Source organism: Vicugna pacos, chromosome 16 (assembly GCF_048564905.1).
Source record: "Vicugna pacos chromosome 16, VicPac4, whole genome shotgun sequence".
In the NCBI taxonomy this organism is placed as follows: Eukaryota; Metazoa; Chordata; class Mammalia; order Artiodactyla; family Camelidae; genus Vicugna; species Vicugna pacos.
Window position 1 is genome coordinate 41,991,450 of NC_133002.1, and position 19,724 is coordinate 42,011,173.

Genomic DNA, 19,724 nt, shown 5'->3' on the forward strand with positions numbered 1-19,724 from the left:
AAGTGGGCTTGGCCCATTCTCTTAGCTGCAAGCTGTTTAGTGCAAAGCAGGAGTAGAGAGCAAGGGAGGAAGTGACTAGAGACGGGCTCAGAGGGACCGGCCTTGATTCAGAGGTCCTTGGGGAGGTGTGGGAGGTAGGATTGATTTCATTTGAGAAAAATGACTGCAGTATGGGTGGAGGAAAGTAGTAAGGGGCATGAGTGGGGTGACCAGTGAGGCAGCCAGCCACTGCACCATTAGGAGAGGGACAACAGAGGCTGGACCACATAGTGGTTGTGAGGATAGAGGGGGAACAGCAGGCAGATCTGAGTTTGGGGGCATGTCATGGCGATAGAACTTGGGCATGAGTTGATGGACTTGGGGAAGAGGGAGAGGGAGAGGCCAAGGTGCCTCTGGATACGCAATTCTGGGGATGCCACCAATTATGCAGTGTAGTGGCCCTGCTCCAGGTTTCTGGCTGGTTGGTGTCAATCTCTGAGCAGGAATTGGATGGCAAGTAGGTTTGGGGGAACCAGAAGAAAAAAAAGAGTTGAGTTTGGGGCATGTGGAGGTGGAGGAGCCTGTGGGACACCCATGAGGACCTGCCCGCTCAGGTTTGAGGATTAAGAGAGAGCCTTAATCCCAAGGGAGGGATGAGATGGCCCAAGAAGGCAAGGTACAGGAGACTGGGCTGTGGGTCTGACTCCCCCACTAGCTGGTCACCTTTCTGATGGTGTGGCTATGTCTGTCTTCCCCACCTCTGCATCCCAGGAGCCAGCACAGGGCCTGGCTGGAGGAGCTGCTTAGGGATTATTTGCTGAAGGGACTGAGTGAGTGAACGCAGGAGTGAGTGAGGCTCCATGGTTCTCACAGGCCCGACCAGGCAGCCCTGAATTCTCTCGACTCAGACACATAGATTCAGACATTCATTGAATTCCCTGCCCGGCTGAGGCTAGAGCCCCCTCCTCAGGCTCTCCTGAGCTCTTGATTAAATCCCTGGGGAAGAGGATGGGCACACCTGCCCCTCCCGCAGCCCCTCTCAGACTAGGCATTGCTGAGTGGGAGCAGTAGCCTTTTCACTCTGGGGCACAGGACAGAATCTGACCATGTTTTAGGACCATCACCCAGCCCGGACCCTAGGCCCCCCTCCAACTGATGACCACACACATCTCCACCTCCCCCCATAGCCCGCACCTTTCTGGAAAGATAACACATTAGTCCCAGCTTTGCTCCTGGCAGATCCAGGTTACTTACCTTGATTTCTACACCATAGCCAGGGTAGACGGAGATGTAGTAGAAACAGTCCAGGCTGACATCAGGGAGTGAGCTGGGGGCTGTGGGCGAGTCCAGAGAACCCTCTGGGCCTGAGAAGTTCCAGCTACAAGGGCCTGGGAGGCAGGAGGAGACATAAAGCTAAACCTAGCTCTGGTGAAGTGGGTCCAACTATGGCATCAGCGTGTGTGTGTGTGCGCGTGTGTGTGTAGTGAAGCTCACCTCTTGGGAGGTCTATTACCCTCTTGAAAGCAGAGGACTACCTTCTCTTGAGCACCTACTGTGTGCAATCTTATCTCAGTTCTTGCAGTGGCTTGATAAGGTAGGGCTTCTTATTGCCATTTTACAGATTAGGCTCAGGAAGGTTAGATAAAATTCCGAAGGTCTGGTGTAGTCACTTCCAATTAGGATTTAAACCTGGGTTTATCTGGTTCCAACCAACATGCTTCCTGCAATCTGGCTTGTGGTGGCAAAGGGCAAGGCAGGCCAGCACAGTGACAGAGAGAGAGGAATTTAGGGGCCCCCACAGCTCCCTCGTCCCCATTTCTAAATCTGCAAGCCAGAAAGTAGCTGACCTGGTGGCTGGACTGTGGTGATGGTGGTGGTGATGATGGTGGTGGTGGTGGTGGTCTCCTCATCGTCCCCTGAAGCTGGAGAGGTGGCGATGGTCCCCTCAGTCTGGAGCCCTGTGGTCTGGGACATGACCTCTGGAGCCCATGGCCTGCCCATGTCTCCAGGACCCTCTTGGGTTGGAGTCCATGCTCTGCTTGGGGGTGTGGTACTGGGCCTCTCCCCTGGGCCTGGGGTAGGCACTGCCATGCTGGGCCCTGGAGGTAGGGGAGCTGTGATATGAAGTGCAGGGGGCTCTGACTCCAGGCTCCAGGGTCCTTCCCTGGACTGGGGCTGAGTGGGTGCTGCTGCTATGGCTGGAGTGGGGCTGGTGAAGACGGGGCGGCTGTCCTGGTTGGCCAGGCGGGGAAGGGGACTTGGGGTGTATGGTGTAGGTTGGTCAGGCTGGAAGGGCTGTGCTGGCCTCAGCTCCTCCTCGCCCTTCTCCAGCCCCTCTTGGAGGAATTCCTCTAGCAGGGGGTGGTGGTTAAGCAGCTTCAGGGTAGGGGCTGTTGTGACGAAGTGGACGCCTCGTTCTGGCTCCTCAGGTGTGGGGGCCACTGTCAGCTCCCCATCCGTCTCCTCCATGCCTGGGGCCTGCCCATCCCCCATCGCTGGGGCCTCTGAGGAGAGTCCTGAAATAATAACAGATGATCAGAGGTCCTCCTCCTGCCCCACAGTGAGCAGCATCATACCCAGTCCAGGCAGTAGGAGATCCATCCCTCTTTTGACAGAGAGCCTTGAGGAGTGTCCTCACTGTTGAGAATCATGGAGCTATAGAATTTTAGAGCTGGAAGTGAAATGATATCACATACTTCAAGGATAGCACATGAGATATCCTTTCTCCTCCAACAGCAGATACGGACATTACTAATCTATCACTGCTCTATTTCCTTGTTCCCAGATTCAGCCTCAGAATCCTTCTCAACACAGCATTTCAGGCAGCCATGCCTGATACCTCAGACCAACATGACAAATAAATATTTGCCATCCCTGATGAGGCTTAAAGGCTTCATTTTACTAATGAGGAAACAAGGCCAAAGAAAGGAAATGACTTGCTCAAAGTCACATGACCAGTCAATTTAAAGACCAGAGATGACACCCTTAGCAAGAATGCTATCCCCTGCCACAGTGATTCTTCTGCCTGAGATTATAGGGCATTCAAATTCGCTTTCTGTTCTCAGGGAAACTGCTGGTCATTAATCTCAGGAAATCCTTCATACATTTGGGACTTTATTTTAGATTACTTCATGGATACATGACAACATTTTTGTTAGGGTTCAATTATGCTCTATTTCTCTTACTTCTCAGAAAATCATTTCTTTTATCTCTCTCTCTCTCTTTTTTTTTTTTTTTGGTCCTTCTAGAACAGTAATCTGAATAGAGTAGGAAAAGCCAAGCTCTGGAGTAAGGCAGGTGTAGCTTTAAATCCCAAACCCATCACTGTGGGACTGTGTGACTTTGGCCAAATAACCTAAACTCTCTGAACCTTAGTTTTCTTCTCTGTAAAATGGGGTTTCTTTTTGATTAATTTAGATAATATTACTCCCCTTTCCTATTTGCTATGTCTCTGTAAATTCCATTTATCTTTCTTTTGACACAAGCCAGGGTCCATCTAGGACAGGGTCTAAAGCAGGAATAGAACAGTCATCTGACATGATACTCACCTACCACTCAGTCTATGGCAGACATTGTTGACCAGTTTTAACTATTTCTTGCTGAGGCCACATGAGACTTCAAAATCCTTTTCAACACAGTTATCCAGGCAGCTGCTACCAACTGATTGATAGGCTATAGAAGAAGAAACTTACTTGCTGTTACTGCTCTGCTATTGATTGTATTGACTTGTTTAACCACATAGCTGGAGAGATGATGCATATTCTGCTTGTGGCCCACTAGGCTCCCCAGATCCTTAACTGCCAGGAAAAGGTCAATGGATGCTGGCTCCAGATTCACTTCACATAGAATTTTGCCAGTTTTGAGAAGGCTGGGAGGATATTCTGATTCTAACAGCTCTCAAAACGGCTGCATGAGGACTTGAAGGGAAACACAGCCAGGGTGAGATAACAGAGTTTGCAAGGAGAAGGTCGGTTCCTCTGCACATCTGATGGTAGGGCTGTCATTCCACAGGCTCACACCCACCCCATGGATTGGCAGGCGTGAGGTAGCAGCAGATGGCTTACATTCTGTTCAGGAGACCATGGCAGCTCTGATGTGTCAGACAATTGGGAGGAGGGAGGAAATTGGGGAAGGTGGGTACAGGTAAGAGGGTTCTCCATTGCTCTGGGTCAGAGGGGCCTTGGTGCCTCAAAGCCCTGAGACAGGATCAACTCCTATCTCTTGAGACACTCACTAAAGCAGGCCATTTGTGCCTTGGCATTCTGTACCAGACACTGACAACACAGTGCCCAAACTAGATGCCCAGCCAGGCCTATACCCACTGGAGCAGATGGTCTGCCAGTGTCCTATATCTTTCATCTGAGTCAGTGCTGGAGGGTCCAGGGAGTGCCTGTGACATGCCAGCACAGGGCTACTCTCTCTGCCCAGTCCCCAGATGTCACGTGGTCTTTGCCAGGTGACCTGAGACCAATCCCAATCTTAGCTTGGCATAAGGAAGAGCCTTTCTTATCACACAGACTGGATCCCTTAGGGTTCCAGTGTCTCCTTCCAGGATTGCCCAAGAAGAGACGTAGCCGAGGCTCCCAGGGTAGGTACCTGTGAGATTCTTCATTGGAAAAGGGAGTGCCTCTGTCCCTTGAAGGGACCATAGCAAGCACAACTCCTCCTGCCAGCTGCCAGGTGGGTGCTGGGCAATGGAGCAGAGCTAATGGGCACCTCTCGTCACTGTCGATTGCACTGATTGTGTTATCTGGGGGGCCTGAGCACTTGGTTAAATGGGATCGAGATAGCATATCAAACGAGCAAATTGATTCTACAATCAGCTGCCACTTGGTCCCGGAGGGTGCTATCCACTGTCAGAGAGGGTAAGACAATCCCTGGGAGACAAGCCATTTCTGGGGATAAGGCATCTCTGGACACCCTGGTTGATTGGGATGGAAGCCTGAGGACCTGTGACCCCCTCCCTAGGTTCCTGGAGTTCTCTCTGCCTGGGCTGAATGAATTCAAAGGTGCAGAGAATGACAAGGGGGTGTGTGTGATGCAGGGGACAGAGGCAGGAGGTGTCAGGGACCCAGATGCCCAGAATCATCAGGCACCTAATGTGCCAGACACTGAGTCAGGCCGTTTCCAGATCTTGGATTATTTAATTGACATTACAAGTCTTTGAGGTGGGAATCTTATTTCCACATTGCAGGGAAAGAACCTGAAGCCTAGAGGGAGTAAGGTGAGGACTTGCCCAGTCGCACAGTGGTGGAGCTAGGATCTGAACCTATGTTGCTCTGGTTTACAAAGCCTAAGTCTTTCCAGGACACTAGCCTGACTCACATGAAGAGACTGGTGCTACCCAGCAGAGAGCACTCTAGCCAGTTGAGGAAGCAAAAGTCAGATAGAAGAATGGACTTGTCCAAGGTCTCATGCAGTTTGGAAGTGGAGCTGGGGCCAGAGTTTCTGGCATCTGGGACCTAAGCTGAGCCTGAGCCAAGATGGGCCTTCAGGAAGCCTTCTGGCTGGGACCCAGGGAGACATCATTCTGTGCCCAAAGCACAACTGAATCTGAGACCCAAACCAGAGCCTGATGACACTGCTCCATAGGGTAGGGGCACTTGGTCACACATACACTGGCATTCAAATGTCAGCTCTGCCACTTAAAAGTCAAGTAAGAGGGGACATGTGGCCTTTGTGTCCTTTGTGTCCTCAGCTGTAAAACAGGCACTTTGGAGGGGTTTTATGAGAATTATTATGCCCTAAATAGGTTTTTTTTGGAGAGGATATACAGAGGGACAGGCCACACTCCAGGGAGGGCAGCCCCTGCCAGGGCAACACTGAGCAGGCCCCTAGGATTGGGAGAGGCTGTCCCGGGTGAGCCTTCTCTCTGGGGGACCCTGTTCCTTGTCGTGTAGCATTGTGTGTGACCCCAAGCATGTCATCGTCCTTGTCCGTAAAACGAGGATAATACTGCACTACACAGCACAAAGGACAGCTGCCTCCAAGGCCAGCACCTACCTGGAAGACATTGGCCCACAGCAAGACAGTCACTCATGATCCCCACCCGCCCAGCTCCATTAGGTGCTAGAACTCAGGAATGCCCTCCCTGAGCTGCGCCTCCTTCCTCCCCTCGCGCGGAGGCGCCGAGGCTGCCTCCTCCAAGTGGGCTGGGACTGGGGAACACCCTTCCGCTACCCCCACCGCCGTCCCCACTGCGGAGGAGTCCCGGAGCTTCCCCGCAGCCCCCAGCCCTGGTGTGGCCCCGCCGCCTTCTGGGCCCTCCCCCCGCATTAGCTCTTAAGCTATGCAAATAGACATCGGAGGGAGCCCTGTTTAAAGTATTTAGACGAAATGAAAAAAGGCTTTCATCGGCACTAATGAGCCATTCAGGATGCCTCCCCGGTGGATTCTCTCCCGCTCCCGCCTCCCGGCCCGCGCCGCCCCCCTGTGGCCCCCCTTGGGATTGGAGGCCCCTCCCCCCAGCCCCAGCCTGGGCCTCCCAGGGAAAGCCGCCTGCCCCGCCCCTCTCCTCGGTGGGCCCCAGCTTGTTGAGGGTGGAGACGAGGGCCTACGTGCTCCACCCCGACAGACTGGGATCTGGATGGGGAGGGGTGTCTAGCCTCTGTTTATGAGAGGCGATAAGGACTGGGGACTCCTCTTCATAGCATCCAGGTAGGTAGGTGTTCTGTCCTAGTCTGATACATGGGGAAACAGGCTTTGTGAGGCCCAGGAGGTTGCCAAGGGTCACAGCGTGTGTGGGAGCTGGAATTGGTCTATGTGGAGGCAGTGGTGGAGGGTGGTGGTCTTTACGCAGTGCCCCTGCCTTGGGGAACTGCTGCGCCAGGCAACAGACTCCAGATGCCACCTCAGGGTCAGCTGAGCTGCCTGCTTCGTGCTATTGTTTCTGCACATCTTTCTGCACTAGACAGATAGAAAAACCTCTGTTTCCAGTCCCTAATCTTTGTCTCACTACCTGTGTGACTTGGGCAGGGGCCACTCAAGCCTTTGTTTCTTCATCTGTGGAGTGGGGACATCCTGGGTTTGGTGACGGCCATCTAGAGATAGATGTGCTCCCATCTGCCAGCCCCACCCCATCCCCTGCAAAGGCAGGAGGGGCCACCTGTCACTCTGGCTGTCCCTGCCAGGCATTCCCCACCAGGGCCCAAGCTGCTGGCCTCGAGGCAGGCCCAGGGAGGGAGCGCCAGGGTTCTCAGACAGGTCAAGCTTGATTCCCACCTTGTGGCAGCACCAGCTTTCAGCTGGGAGGAGCTTGACTGCAGGTGGGTGCCTGGGGGATACAGCGGGCAGGGAGCTTACCCCTTTGGGTTCTGGAGGTTAAGCTGGCCCTGCATAGGGAGAATGAGAATTTAATGGGATCCATTTATTATCCCATAAAAGCTAATGAGTTTATTCTGGAGGTTCCCTGGCCCCTTTCAAATTTTAATAGGGGATTAGTGAGGGCCTGGCCCCTGCAGACCCCCATTATCCCAAAGCCTGAGGGAGGGAAAAGAGGCCCTTGGAGTAAGAGCACCTGGGCCCCCCAGAACCAGAGCCTGGTCTCCCCAGTGACAGTTTCACGGGGCCCAAGCCTGACCCCTGAACTGAGGGGCCCCAGCTAGAGGCTGGAAGGGCCCTGTAGAGCCCCTGAGGCCTGATTCCACGTGCTACTACTGAAATAATTGCCCCACAGTATCCTTGCATCTGAGGTAGGTTTGCTGATGTCGACTACTTGTATTAACAAGAAAGGCAAATCTCCAAGATTACCAGAAAGCTATGGCAGAGCCAGAATGGCCACGTTCGGTATACCTCCTGTGGTTTGGAGCCAGGCAGCTGCCATTACTCAGTGCTCATATGCTGACCTTGCACTCAGCACCTTCACATGTAATCTCTTATCCTCCCTAGAGATAAAGACACCGAGGCCAGAAATGGTTAAGTAACTTGTCCAAGGTCGCACAGCCAGTGCATGGCAGGCCTGGGTCTAGAACCCAGAGCTCATCAGCTCCACAGCTTACAGCTCTGTCTACTGCTCCCACTGGCCCTCAGCTGTACCTCCTGACTATCTCCCCACCAGCCTGGCCACCACCGTCCTAGGGCACTCATGTTGGGAGCCCTGCAGCTCTGGGTGATAAGGAAGGAAGTCCTGGTGGTGTCCTGGAGGGGCAGTGGTTGGGGTGGGCATAGAGGTATACTCAAAGGGAACTTCTCTGCCAGAGTAGTGCCTTTCCCTTCTGCCACATTTGCTCATTAATCTCTTCAGACATTTCCCATCCTACCAGACCCAGCTCCAAATCTCTCTCAGGGTACCATCCCTGCCTGGCCCAGTGGGTGAAAATAGCTCCCTCCTCTGACCTCCTGGGGGCACATGTAAGGCTTGTGTCCCTGACCAAGGATCCAGCAGGAGGCATCGCTCTTGCATCTCTGCACCCAAAAGCAATGACCCCTGGTGCTAGGCACAATGAAGGGTGGGCTCAGGGAACACAGTTTCCAAGCCAGGATTCTGCCTGTCTGCACACTTGAAAGGCTCCCTGTTCCCCAAAATGCTTGGCCCTTGGCCAGTAGGAGTGGGTAGGGGAGGGCAGGGGCAGGCAGGGGTGTGTCCTGTAGGGAGAAGATGGGCAGCCAGCCCTTGGCAGTGTCCCAGAACAGCGTCCCAGAACAGCCTCAACTGGCAACTGCTGAAGAGTATCTGCTGGCACAGCTGGTGGGTCCCCCAACCCCAGCCTACCCTCTCTTCCCTTGTCACTGACCACCCCTGATCACACCCTCTTACCACCCTCTCTTGGCCAACCCCTGGCAGTACAGTCAAATCTGGCATGCAGATGTGAATGGGGGTACCTCCATTTGGCCAGAATCCAGGCCAGGAAGTGGCTGGCCCCCAGAATCTGAGCCCTTATAGTCTTTGTGTGTGTCTCATCCCTTCTTGATTTACACAGGAAGAAACTGACTCCAGAGGGTTTTCTTAGGTCACAGAGCATACTTGGGGCAGGGCTGGGACTCAGGACTTACGGACTTGAAGAACACATGGCCCAACTGCTCTGAAGAGTAAACCCTCTAATACTTCTGGGGCTGTCTGCTACCTGTGGGCATACCTCCAGGGACAGAGAGCGCACTGCTTTTGAACTGCAGGGGCAGCTACCTCCCCACTGTACTAGGTGGGGGGTGGGGGGTAACCCTGGGCTTCAGCATTTCCAGGGTTGCACTTTTCTTGCCACGTGGAGGGAGTACGGGTGGGGGTAGCAGGCAACAGCCAGGAGTCAGCCCAGTGGTCCTGGTCCTGCCCCTAACGGGCTCGGTCCCTCTGCGCAAATCACTTCCCCAAACCGAGCCTCCATTTTCCCATCAGTAAAATGGAAAAAGTATCTAAGGGCCCTATCAGCTCTCACATTCCAGGATCTGGTGAGCCACAAAGGGCTCTGTGAATAAAAATACTGAACAGAACTGTTTACTGAGAATTTACAGCACTAGATCAGTGCTGTCTAATAGGACTTTTTGTGATGATGGAAATGTTTTCTACCTGCGTGTCCGACACAGTAGCCAGTAGCCACACATGGGTAGGGAGCACTTGAGATGTGGCTAGTGAGAACGAGACACTGAATTTTAAAATTTTATTTCATGTTCATGAATTTACATTTAAATAGTCACATGTGGTTAGTGGCTACCAGGATGGAAAGTGCAGCTCATTAACCTCTGTAACCTCCTCTATATTCACCACCGCTCAGAAGGGAAGAGCCCAGAGTTGAAGGTGAAGGTGAAGATTAAGAAGATTAAGATGGAGTAGCAGTGTCTACTGCCCTCCTTTGGGCCTGGGAGAACTGGGGACCAGGGTTGGGCGGGGAGATAATGTCAAGGAGCTCTGGGACTTCTTTAGGTTTTCCATTAAGGCCTCAGGAGAGCTGGGCCTATCAGCTCCTCACTCCTCAGGGAAGACTGGTGCCACCTACCCATGATGTTTGCTCCCCACCCTTAGCTGAGCACTGGCGTTCTGAGGAGTGGGGTGTTCAATGAGCAATTTGGGGAGCTCAGGCAGAGCCAGTGTAGAAGGATTTTATGGATAAAGAAGAGTCAGAAATGCTTGGCCTCATCTGATTTGGCCCAGGATGGGGCCAGGGTGTGTGAACACTCCATAACAGTGCCTGCTGTGCTTAGTTGACTTCACTGCTCAGTCAGGAGCATAGGGGTAGGAAGCCTGGCCTGGCCACCACCCCCGCCTGGGGCAGCCCCAAAATGCCTGGCCTTGGGGCCAGGGGAGGGCCTCACATTAACTGAGCACCCTCTGTCGGTCAGCCGTGGACTTCCAAGGGGCTGTCTTTCACCCATAGCTGCACCTTTTACACCTGAAATCAATATTTTACAGTTCTGGATAAGGAAGCTATGGTGTGTGTGTATGTGTGTGTGTACTTGTGTGTGTGTGTGTGTGTATATATATATATATATATATATTAATAATGGAATTTTAGCCATAAAAAAGAATGAAATAATACCATTTGCAGCAACTTGGATGGACCTAGAGATTTTCATATTAAGTGAAGTAAGTCAGGCAGAGAAAGACAAATATATGATATCACTTATATGTGGAATCTGAAAAAAAAAATGATGCAAATCTCATTTACAATCCAAAAACAGACTCACAGGCATAGAAGACAAACTGTGATTACCAAAGGGGAAAGGGCCGGGGAGGCATAAATTAGGAGTTTGGGATTAACAGATACACATTACTATATATAAAATAAACAACAAGGACCTATTGTATAGCACAGGGAACTATAATCAATTTCTTCTAATAATATATAATGGAAAAGAATCTGAAAAAAATATATGTATACGTATAATTGAATAGCTTTGCTGTACATCTGGAACTAACATTGTAAATCAACTATACTTCAATAAAAACAAAATTTTAAAAATATTTTACACTTTATATATGAAGGACCTGAGGCTGAGAGGCAAAGTGAATCATCCTAGTTCATACAGGAGGAAAGTGGCAAACAAGGGATTTGATCTGGGTCTGCCTGTTCCACAGCCTGGCCTCAAATTTCTACTGCAGGGTTGCTGCTTCGTATGGTTATGTGTGGACACGCTGAGTATGGAGGCCTGTGTGTACACATGTGCAGGCATGTGCGTGTGCCTGCGTGTGTATGTATTTGTGTGTGTGCATGTGTGATTCCAAACACGCACATGGACCATAAGCCACCATTTGCCCTTGCCCATGGATGCTACACCCTGGAAACTGGCTTCACTGTCCTCAAGCCTGGAAAGGTCCTACCTCTCAGAAGAGATGCACTTCTCCCGGCGGCTGCTGTGCTCCCTCCTTTTCATTCTGCCCGCTTCTTGGGTCCTAACCTGACCATCCCCAGAGCCATGTGGCCTGGACAGACCCTTCAGGCTCTGAGTGTGTGGAGGGAGAGGGGACACAGCTCCGGGCTGCTGCCCTTTTCTCCCCAATGCCCCCTCCCTCCTGTGAGGCTGTGACCAGGGGCCCAGGGTAGAGGGAGCTCCCAGCTAACTGCCACGTTCTCCGCTTTCCAATTTAAAATCTAATATGGTCTCGCCACTGCAGAGCTGGGGGCTGGAGAGGTGATTAATGAGGCCTCTGCTACAGCATCACCTGCTGTGCTCTACACCTTCCCCTGCGGCCCTGTGTTCCCCACTCCTGCCTGCCTGCTGGCCCTGGGGACCCCCAGTCCTGCCTGCCCACAGTTCCTGGGGCTGGGCAGGTGGCACAGGAGCTGGGGGCCTGGGGAGGGGGTTGAGAGAAAGAAAGAGGACTAGGGCAGGCTACAAGGAATGGGAGGAACAGCCCAGGCTTCCTCATCAGCCTGGTAACTAATCAGTCTGCCCAATTATGCCAACTGGCAATAGTGTGGCCAGGGCAAAGGAGGGATGTGGCCCTGAGCTGGGTGCTCAGGTAAGCCCTCTTCCAGCACCAACAGCTCTCACTACCACCTCAGCATCAGTAGGGATCATATTTCTTTGAATGGAAAACCTTGGAAATGTCAGCTGGGATGAGGAAGGCTATGAATGCAGGAATGGCATTCTCCCTGGAGCTAGTACCAGGGCCAGCTGAGCCCAGCCCAGTGGTGAAATTAGGCGACAGGGGTTGATCTAGGGAGGAATGACCACCCCCTCCATCCTCTGCCCACTGCTCAATTCTAGGCATCTGCCAAGGACAGTCCCTCCCAGTCACTGAGCCCAGCAAGACAAGACCATAATATACCAGGGCTGGAGAGCAGGTACCAACCTAGGCCCCAGATCAGCATCTCTGGGCTGCTGCCCCTCCCCGCATCCCCCTGAAGTTCAGATGCTGGCACTACTGAGGTTGCTCCCAGTGCCTGTGTCTACCTCTGATCTGAATGGCCTAGGCAGAGATTTAACATTTTTGAGCACCTACTGTGTGCCAGGTTCTGCTGGCCCATTTACCTACACTATCTGATTAATCCTCCCCATCCCACAAATAAAGGAATAAGACCAGATAGCTAATATGATCTATGAGAAGTGGTCTAACTGGGCCCAGGAGGTAGACCTGGGGCCATCTCTGCCCTGCTGATTTCAAGAGACAGACAGAAGGACAGAAGTAGGGACAAAAGATCTCTGAAAGGGGCCATCTCTGCCCTGCTGATTTCAAGAGACAGACAGAAGGACAGAAGTAGGGACAAAAGATCTCTGAAAGCAAGAGCAGCCTGAGTCTGGAGGGCAGGCACCTGCTCTGCAGGGCCAAGGCTGCCTTCCTCCTTGGTCCCTCTGTTCAGGCCTCTTGAACTGCTGTTACCTAACCACTCCCAGCTGGTGTCAGTTTCCAGAGCAGCAAGGACAGCGGTGGAGGGGGGCCCAGAAATCCCAAGGATCTGGAGGGCAAGGGGGTCTAATGGTGGCCTTTGGCAAAGTCAAGCTATAGCAGGGGCCAGAAACCCCTCTTAGAAGTGCCAAGACAGTACCAGAAGTATCTGGCAGGGGGTAACCTAATCCAGGTATATTCCCCTCCCTCTGAATTCCTGATTTTTGGAGGCAGAACGGGGCCACTTTGAGCCCCATTCTGTCTCTCCACCTTCTATGGGGAAGACCCAGGCAGTCCTGCCTTACTTTCAAATGGCCTAGGGAAGACACTGGAGGCTTGGGATCTGTCCTTAGAGACTGGGAGGGGACAGAGGGAGAACAGCCTGGGAACTTCTCCTAGCCCAAGGCAGGTGGCATGGGTCTTAAGCTGCCCCAGGGCATGGCCCTTGCACCTGTGGACAATCCCAGACTCCCCTGGCTTCTATAGCCTTGTGACACTGAGGGTCTTACTGGCCCAGCACCCCAGCATGTGAGGCTCCCCAGGCTCAGCCTGTCCTCCCCACTTCCCCAGCAAGCCTGAGTAGGGGGAGGGATGGGTGCAGAGCAGCTAAAAATAGCAGCAGCAGCTCAAATCTCCTTGAGGGGTCAGTGGAGCCCAAGACTGGGGAGGAAGAGAGTGGAGCAGACTCTGGGGAGGGGAGAGACCAGCCTGAGCTGGGGCCTGCTGTGCCTACACCCAGGGCCACAGTCACAGGGAGTAAAGACAGAAGAGCACAGATATGCAGGGACATATAGACACAGACACCCAAGGATAGATGGACAAGCCGGGCAGAGATGTACACAGACAGGGCTACCTGCACTTCTGGGGCTTCTCCCCCAGTCCCCCAGTTACACTAGATGGACTTAGCTGTGCAGCCCCCAATGTCTTAGTCTTCCCCCTTACCCCAACCTTGCTTTGACCTCCAAGGACACTGCCAGGCTGGATGTGTGCACCTTGAGTTGAGAAGGATAAGTCCTCTCCCCCTGTCCCTTCCAGTCTCTTCTGCTTCAGGCCCAGGGCAGGGAAGGACCAGAGAGCACAAGAGGCAGCATCAGAGATACAGGTGCAACAGAGACTAGACTCAGGGCAACATCCCAACCTGAGGTGCAGGCCTCTTCCTAGCCTGGGCTGGCAAGCAGGGTTGGGGGAAGGGAGGGAAATGACTGGACCCAGTAGGGCAAGGCTATGGCTCTGGCAGGAGGTGGGCAGAACAGAGTGGGCAGTGAGGGAAGGTGGATAAAGGCAGGCTAAATAAGCAAATGTGCAAATGATCTCTCTCAGGCGTGCCTTGTCTGGTCCCACCTTTACACCTTTGCCTGGAGATGCCAGGGACTCTTCTGTCCTCAAAAGAAGGTGACTCCTTCTCCTCCATTTCCTCTAACCAGCTAGAAAACAGGACCTCACAACAGGAGGGAGCCTGCCAGCTGCCAGACCAGATGTTTCAAATCACCAGCACATCCCCTTGCTGGATATAAATGATGTCTAAGACAATGTCCGTCAGAGCAGCAAGCCAGGGTGAAGGCCCTTAGAAGCACCTCAACCCAGCCTTCATCCCTCTGCACTGCTAGTCTCAGCTTCCTGGTCAGACCTGGGCCAACTGATGCTCACTGCCCATCCCCACCTCGACAGTCCAGCCCTGGGCTCCTCTGGTTTCTGATCCATCCCCTCCAGTGACTCCCTGAAAAATCAGCCCCTCCTGGCGCCAGACAACTCTGGATATTGGAGGACCCTCCCCTTAAGTGGGGCTTCCAGTTTCTTTCCTGTCACCACCCCTTCTAACTTCCTTTGATCTGGGTGCTGTTCTGTGAAAGAGGTGGGGCAGACGCCGTGAATTCCCAAGGAAACTGAGGCACAGGAAGGTGACACAATTTGCTCAAGTTCACCCAGCCAGCAAGAGCCAGTATCAGGTTTAAAATCTGAGAGTCCTGGCCCCCTGACCAGCATTCTTCAAATTGGCTTCTTCCTTTGGGGCTGCCCCCTCCTCCCTGAGGCACAACTTGGCTTTCCACGTTGCCTGATATCCACCCTCATAGGCTCTGGGACTCCCTAGGCACCTGCTGGCTGGTGGGACCCAGGCCAGATACTCAGCAGGTGGCTGCTTGGGGGACAAAGGAGCTGGTGGCTCAGCTGCTGGGCTGAGAGGGAGGGAGGAAGAAGCTTTGGGGGCAGGGAGTTGGGGAGGGATCTGGATGGAAGTGGGAGGGGCAGGGCCTGCTTCTGTGCCTTTAATAAGAAGCCAGTATGGAAAGGGGGGTAAAAGAGCATATAAATGAGCATATGTTGGGGGTGGGGGTGCTCTGTGGTTCAGGCACTTTTCACAGGGGCCCTGCAGTTCTGCCTTCCCAGCCCATGACCAGCTGGAAGAATCCTCAGGATAGAGAGGAGCCTGTGGGGAGGGGAGGCGTGGGGGACTGAGAGGCTGAGGTTGATATTAGGGTGCAGGATTTTGGGTAGGACCCTGGGGACTGCACTGGGGGAGGGGAGAGATGCATAGCTTGAATTCTGGAGCACACTTGCAGTTTGGTGGCAGGAGGGGTCCTGAACCTGCTCTGCCTTCTTGGGGGGGGGGTTGGTTGGGGGACACTCAGACCCAGCAGAGATGGGAAAAGTTGTGATAGGTGGCACCAGCAAGTCCTGGCTCAGGGATTCCAGAGGCTTGCTGGGCCCTCAAAGACCCAAAAAGTGAGCCCTTTTTCTATAGATGAGAACCTGAGGTTCAGAACAGTCCCTGGCCAGAAGTCTCCTATCCTTTTGAAGGTTAGTGGTTGGATGCTGTTTGGCATCTTGTTTGTATTGCATTTAAGTAAAATCAGAGGGTCTGTGGTCTAGCTGGGGAGGCAGTCATAGCTGAGCATATTAAAAAGGCAGCTCCCCCTCCAAACTAAGTTCCTTAAGGGCAGGGATTATGTTGTATTCTTGCCTTTTAAAGCACCTGATAGGTGCTGAATAGAGGGTTGTTGAATGGAGAACAGATGGGTGGATGAAGAATGAATAGGCTAAGTTCCTGATGGTTGGTAGTGTTTAAAGAACAGAGAGCCCTCTGGGCTGGATGATCAGGAAGACAAGGGGTGGATGAACTGAAATAAGCAAAAGGACCCAAGATGGCATTCCAGGTATGGAAAAATGGATGAGCAAAAATGTAGAGGTTGGCCCAAACAAAGCATGTGCAGGGTCTAGGGCTCACCCCAGCATCCTCACCCAGTCTTTCTGTTGTTCCCTTTCCACACACTCAGTTCCTTCTCATCTCCTGGCAGAGGCCCTTGTCCCTCCTGAGCCCAGCCAGGACCTCCCACTCCAACCCCTTTCCCACCAGCCTGCCTGCCAGCAAGGCTGCAGACTCTGCAGCCTGAGACCCGGATTGTTGTTGGAGAAGTGGCAGATTTGTTTACTCCAGAGCCCGCTGAGAAATCTCAACAATCAATGGCCAACAACACTGCCGGCGCTGCGGCATCGATCCTCCCCTCCCAGGGCTGGCAGCTGGGTGGCAGGTAGGCAGGTGGAGGGAAGCTGGGGCAGGATTGTTACCCAGTCCTGTCCAGGAGCTGAGCTTCAGGCAAACTTGGGCCTTTCCACATTGGAAGCTCAGCAGGGATGGGGGCAGGGGGTAGGTGGGGCAGCCCAGATGCCAGGACAGGAGTGACTGATCTCATTCACCAAGGCCCCCAGAGGGTGGGAGAATAAGAGTTACTCAAGGTCACTGGCCTCTGGGGCAAGATTTCAAGGTTCACTTGACTCCCAGCCCCTATCCTTGCTCTATCCTGGCCTCCAAGTGTCAGAAAGGATGCTTTATTCCTCTGCCACTAAGGATTGATCAAGATAAAATGTCCCTAATCTATAGCAGGAAGGTCTGAGGGTAGATATCAGGAAGATAACCCATTGTCATCACTAGAAACGTGCTAGAAAAAAGTTAGGGGCTATTTTTGTCTTGGATCTGTCTGACAACATGGGCTTGAATTTGGCTTATAAAATGCAGATAGTAGCTTCTATCTCATAGAAATGATAGGAGGGCTAAATGAGCTAATGTATATAAAGCACTTAGTACAGTACCTGGCACATAGTTGGGGTCTAATGAATGTTCGCTATTGTTATTATTAGGATAGTGATACTCTCCTGGGTTCCCATCTGCCTGTACTGAAGCTTTGCCTTAGGGTGTGGGAGTAGACATTGCTGACTGCAGCCAGGTTTTGCAAAATGGGCAAGCACTTTATAGAGTAGTCTTATTACTTACTGGCTATGAAGCTTAGGGTAAGTGACTAAATCTCTCTGAAACTCAGTTTTCCTGTCTATAAAGTGGGGATAACTAGTCTCGAGTATTAAAAAGAAAAGGCTTAAAAGTGAAAAACTTGGCGCCTGAGGATTCTGAGCCAGGCCTCATACCTCATTACATGTTTGCGAAATGAATGAATGAATGTATCCCAGGACATGAATGTACCTCAGTGACTACTCTTTTAGGAGCTGTGAAAAGTTCGTAGACATGAATTGTTGTGCTCCTGGATGACTCCTCAGCCCCCACCTATTCATTCAAGGATAGGACAGGCTCAGAGCTGCTCCCAAGGTTTCATATTGGTCCCTCCAAGCTCTATAAGGGTGTCTGAAGCTGAGATGGATGAGGGGGTGATAAAGCCAGATGAGATGGGGTTGCCCTTCCCTTACCTCAGTCGTTAAGTTCATGCAGGGCACCCCTAACAGCCAGTAGAAGTGGTGGGTACGTATTGTGAGATAGAGTCAAGAAGCCTATGCTCTGGGATTAACTCTGCCACTTTACATACTTGTGTAACTTGTGAATTTATTTAATGTATATTTAATGTCTACCAGGTGCTAGGCTCTGTGCCACTGGGGACTCCAGCACTGGTGGCACTAGGGTGTCTGGAGAGAGGCTTTAGCTCTCTTGGAATGGCCATCAGCACCCCACCCCCAAGCCACCTCAGGCTGACAGCGTGGCAGCTTAATTTGTGGAAGGAAAAAACTAAGTAAAGGCTATAATTTACAGTTGGGATAATTGGCCAACCGTTAGGAAAGGGAAAAAATCCTAACATACAATCTATGTAAAAATAGTGTGCTTGCTACGCAAACTTCAAGACACAGTCCCAGCTGCCATGCACCCACCTCTCCTTTCTAAACAGGCAGCTGACCCTAAACTTCTTCCAATAGGAATTCTAGAACTACCCCAAAATGGAGGGGCTGAGCAAAATAGATTTGGTGCCCTTCCTTTCTAAATTCAGTCTTGTTTTTGGAGGGGAGCATCAAGCAATCAGGTGCTCATGACCCAACAAGATGGGTACCAGGAGATGGTGGAAACATAGAAGAGCCCCCTGACCCAGGCTGGAGGTCGGGTGAAGCAGGCTTCCCCTGAGAAACTGTACAGTAGATGTCCCATAAATATGTGCCAAAGAATTGCACTAAGTGCCAACTAGCCGGAACCTGAAGCATAAGGTGCAATGAGCCAGTTGGCCTAGGAGAGGAAAAGAATTTTAGGTAGAAGGAACGGCAAGAGCCCAGAAGCTGTTGAGAACATGGCTAGTTTGGGGAACTGATTGGCCTGGCTGGGTAAGTTGGTTTCCTGCTGGAATTAGTCTGGAAGTGGCCTTGGAGACCTCCTAGTGCCTGCTCCCCACCTCCCAGATGCTGACTAGGGCTGGCAGCATTATTTCCCTGACGTCTCCCCCATATCTTTCCCCAGCTCTGGCTCCACCTTAGCTTCTTACATACAGAGCCTGGCTCTTCCTTCCTGAGAGCAGACCAGTAAGCTGGGGATCCAGAAATCTGCATGATCTAACAGCAGCCTTTGGAGACCCTGATGTGCTTCAAGGCTTGGCAACCACCAGCTTGGTGTATATTTAAATTGAACACTCCAGAAAGTGGAGACCCAGAGAGGGCAGAGGCATGCCTGAGGCCAGACAGGAAGCCTGAGGCCCTTAACCTTCTGAAGTGAGAGGTTCCTTTACTAACATAACCCCTACCTATAGGCCCTTTTCCATGCCCTCTTTCTTATTTGGGGGTTGGGGAACCCAGCTGACAGCTCTGCCCTGGTAGGGGCGCAGCATCCCTGAGCTGAGCCCAGCCTGGCAAATGGGGCCTGAAAAGACTTGGGGAGGTGGGGACAAGGGGGATGGGAGGAGGCTGGCAGGCTTGGGCACCTAGAGCTGGAGGGAAGGAGGGGCTAAGGAAGTGGATTTTTTTGACATGCCCCCCACCGTTCAGGCAGCTATGGTAGGAGGGGCACAGAAGCTCTAATTAAGCCCGGTTTCTAATTAAACCCAGTCCCTGTATCTCCTCGATCCCCATTAGCGCCCCACGGTGTCCCCAAGGCATTTTAAGCTGCCACCCTGCTGAGGAGCCTGGGACCGCCGCCAGGGCCTGCCAAGCCTGATGAGCTTAGGCCTATGAGGGACAAAAAGCCAACACAGTCTTCCCCTCCAGTCCATGGCAGTCTCTGGGTCCTTCAGTCTCCTCAGAAGCCCAAGGGAGCCTCCTGCCCACCACGTCAAACTCTGGGGTTCTGAGTAGAATCTAGACTGCCTCCCGCAGAGCCTTGTCCCCAGAACCGGCTTCCTTACCACAAAGTGCCAGGCAGGGCAACAGGAAGAAGGGCTTGGTGCTGGCTTTGGCTGCAGCCCCCAGACTCAGGAATGTGCCGTCAGACTCCAGCACCTACCACAGAGTCTGCGGGAAGCAGCAATTACCATTTTAGGTTAAGGCAGCCCTGGTTTGTTAACTCTTTCAGCACGAGGACTCCTGGAAGCCAAGCCATCCTCCTCTTCTTGCCTCCCAGACACCGTCCCAGTTCTTGGCACACTGAGTGACCCCTACTTGCTGTCCCCTTCCTCTTCCCACCAAACACATCATCAGTGTTCAGAGAGGGGGAGCATCGGGTCCAAGGTCACGCAGACAGTGGAGGTAGCCTCTGTCTCCGGAGACTTAAACCCCACTCCAGTTTCTGCTGCTTCCA

General features: G+C 52.5%; 2 protein-coding genes across 7 annotated transcripts in view; one reads left to right on the top strand and one right to left on the bottom strand.

The window, feature by feature from the left end:
• PIPOX (pipecolic acid and sarcosine oxidase) overlaps positions 1–19,724 on the top strand; it is an 88,999-nt gene that overhangs the window by 25,155 nt on the left and 44,120 nt on the right. The window lies entirely within an intron of this gene.
• SEZ6 (seizure related 6 homolog) overlaps positions 1–19,724 on the bottom strand; it is a 50,735-nt gene that overhangs the window by 20,831 nt on the left and 10,180 nt on the right. For 3 of the 6 annotated variants that reach the window (XM_072938987.1, XM_072938986.1, XM_072938989.1), the window contains 3 exons: positions 3,528–3,651; positions 1,827–2,495; positions 1,234–1,367 (listed from right to left, as the gene is read on the bottom strand). In XM_072938987.1, coding sequence (XP_072795088.1) covers positions 1,234–1,367; positions 1,827–2,472 — 780 coding nt within the window. In that variant the 5' untranslated portion in view covers positions 2,473–2,495; positions 3,528–3,651. The remainder of the gene's footprint in view (positions 1–1,233; positions 1,368–1,826; positions 2,496–3,527; positions 3,652–19,724) is intronic. The other 3 variants (XM_072938988.1, XM_072938985.1, XM_072938984.1) reach the window with 1 other exon arrangement.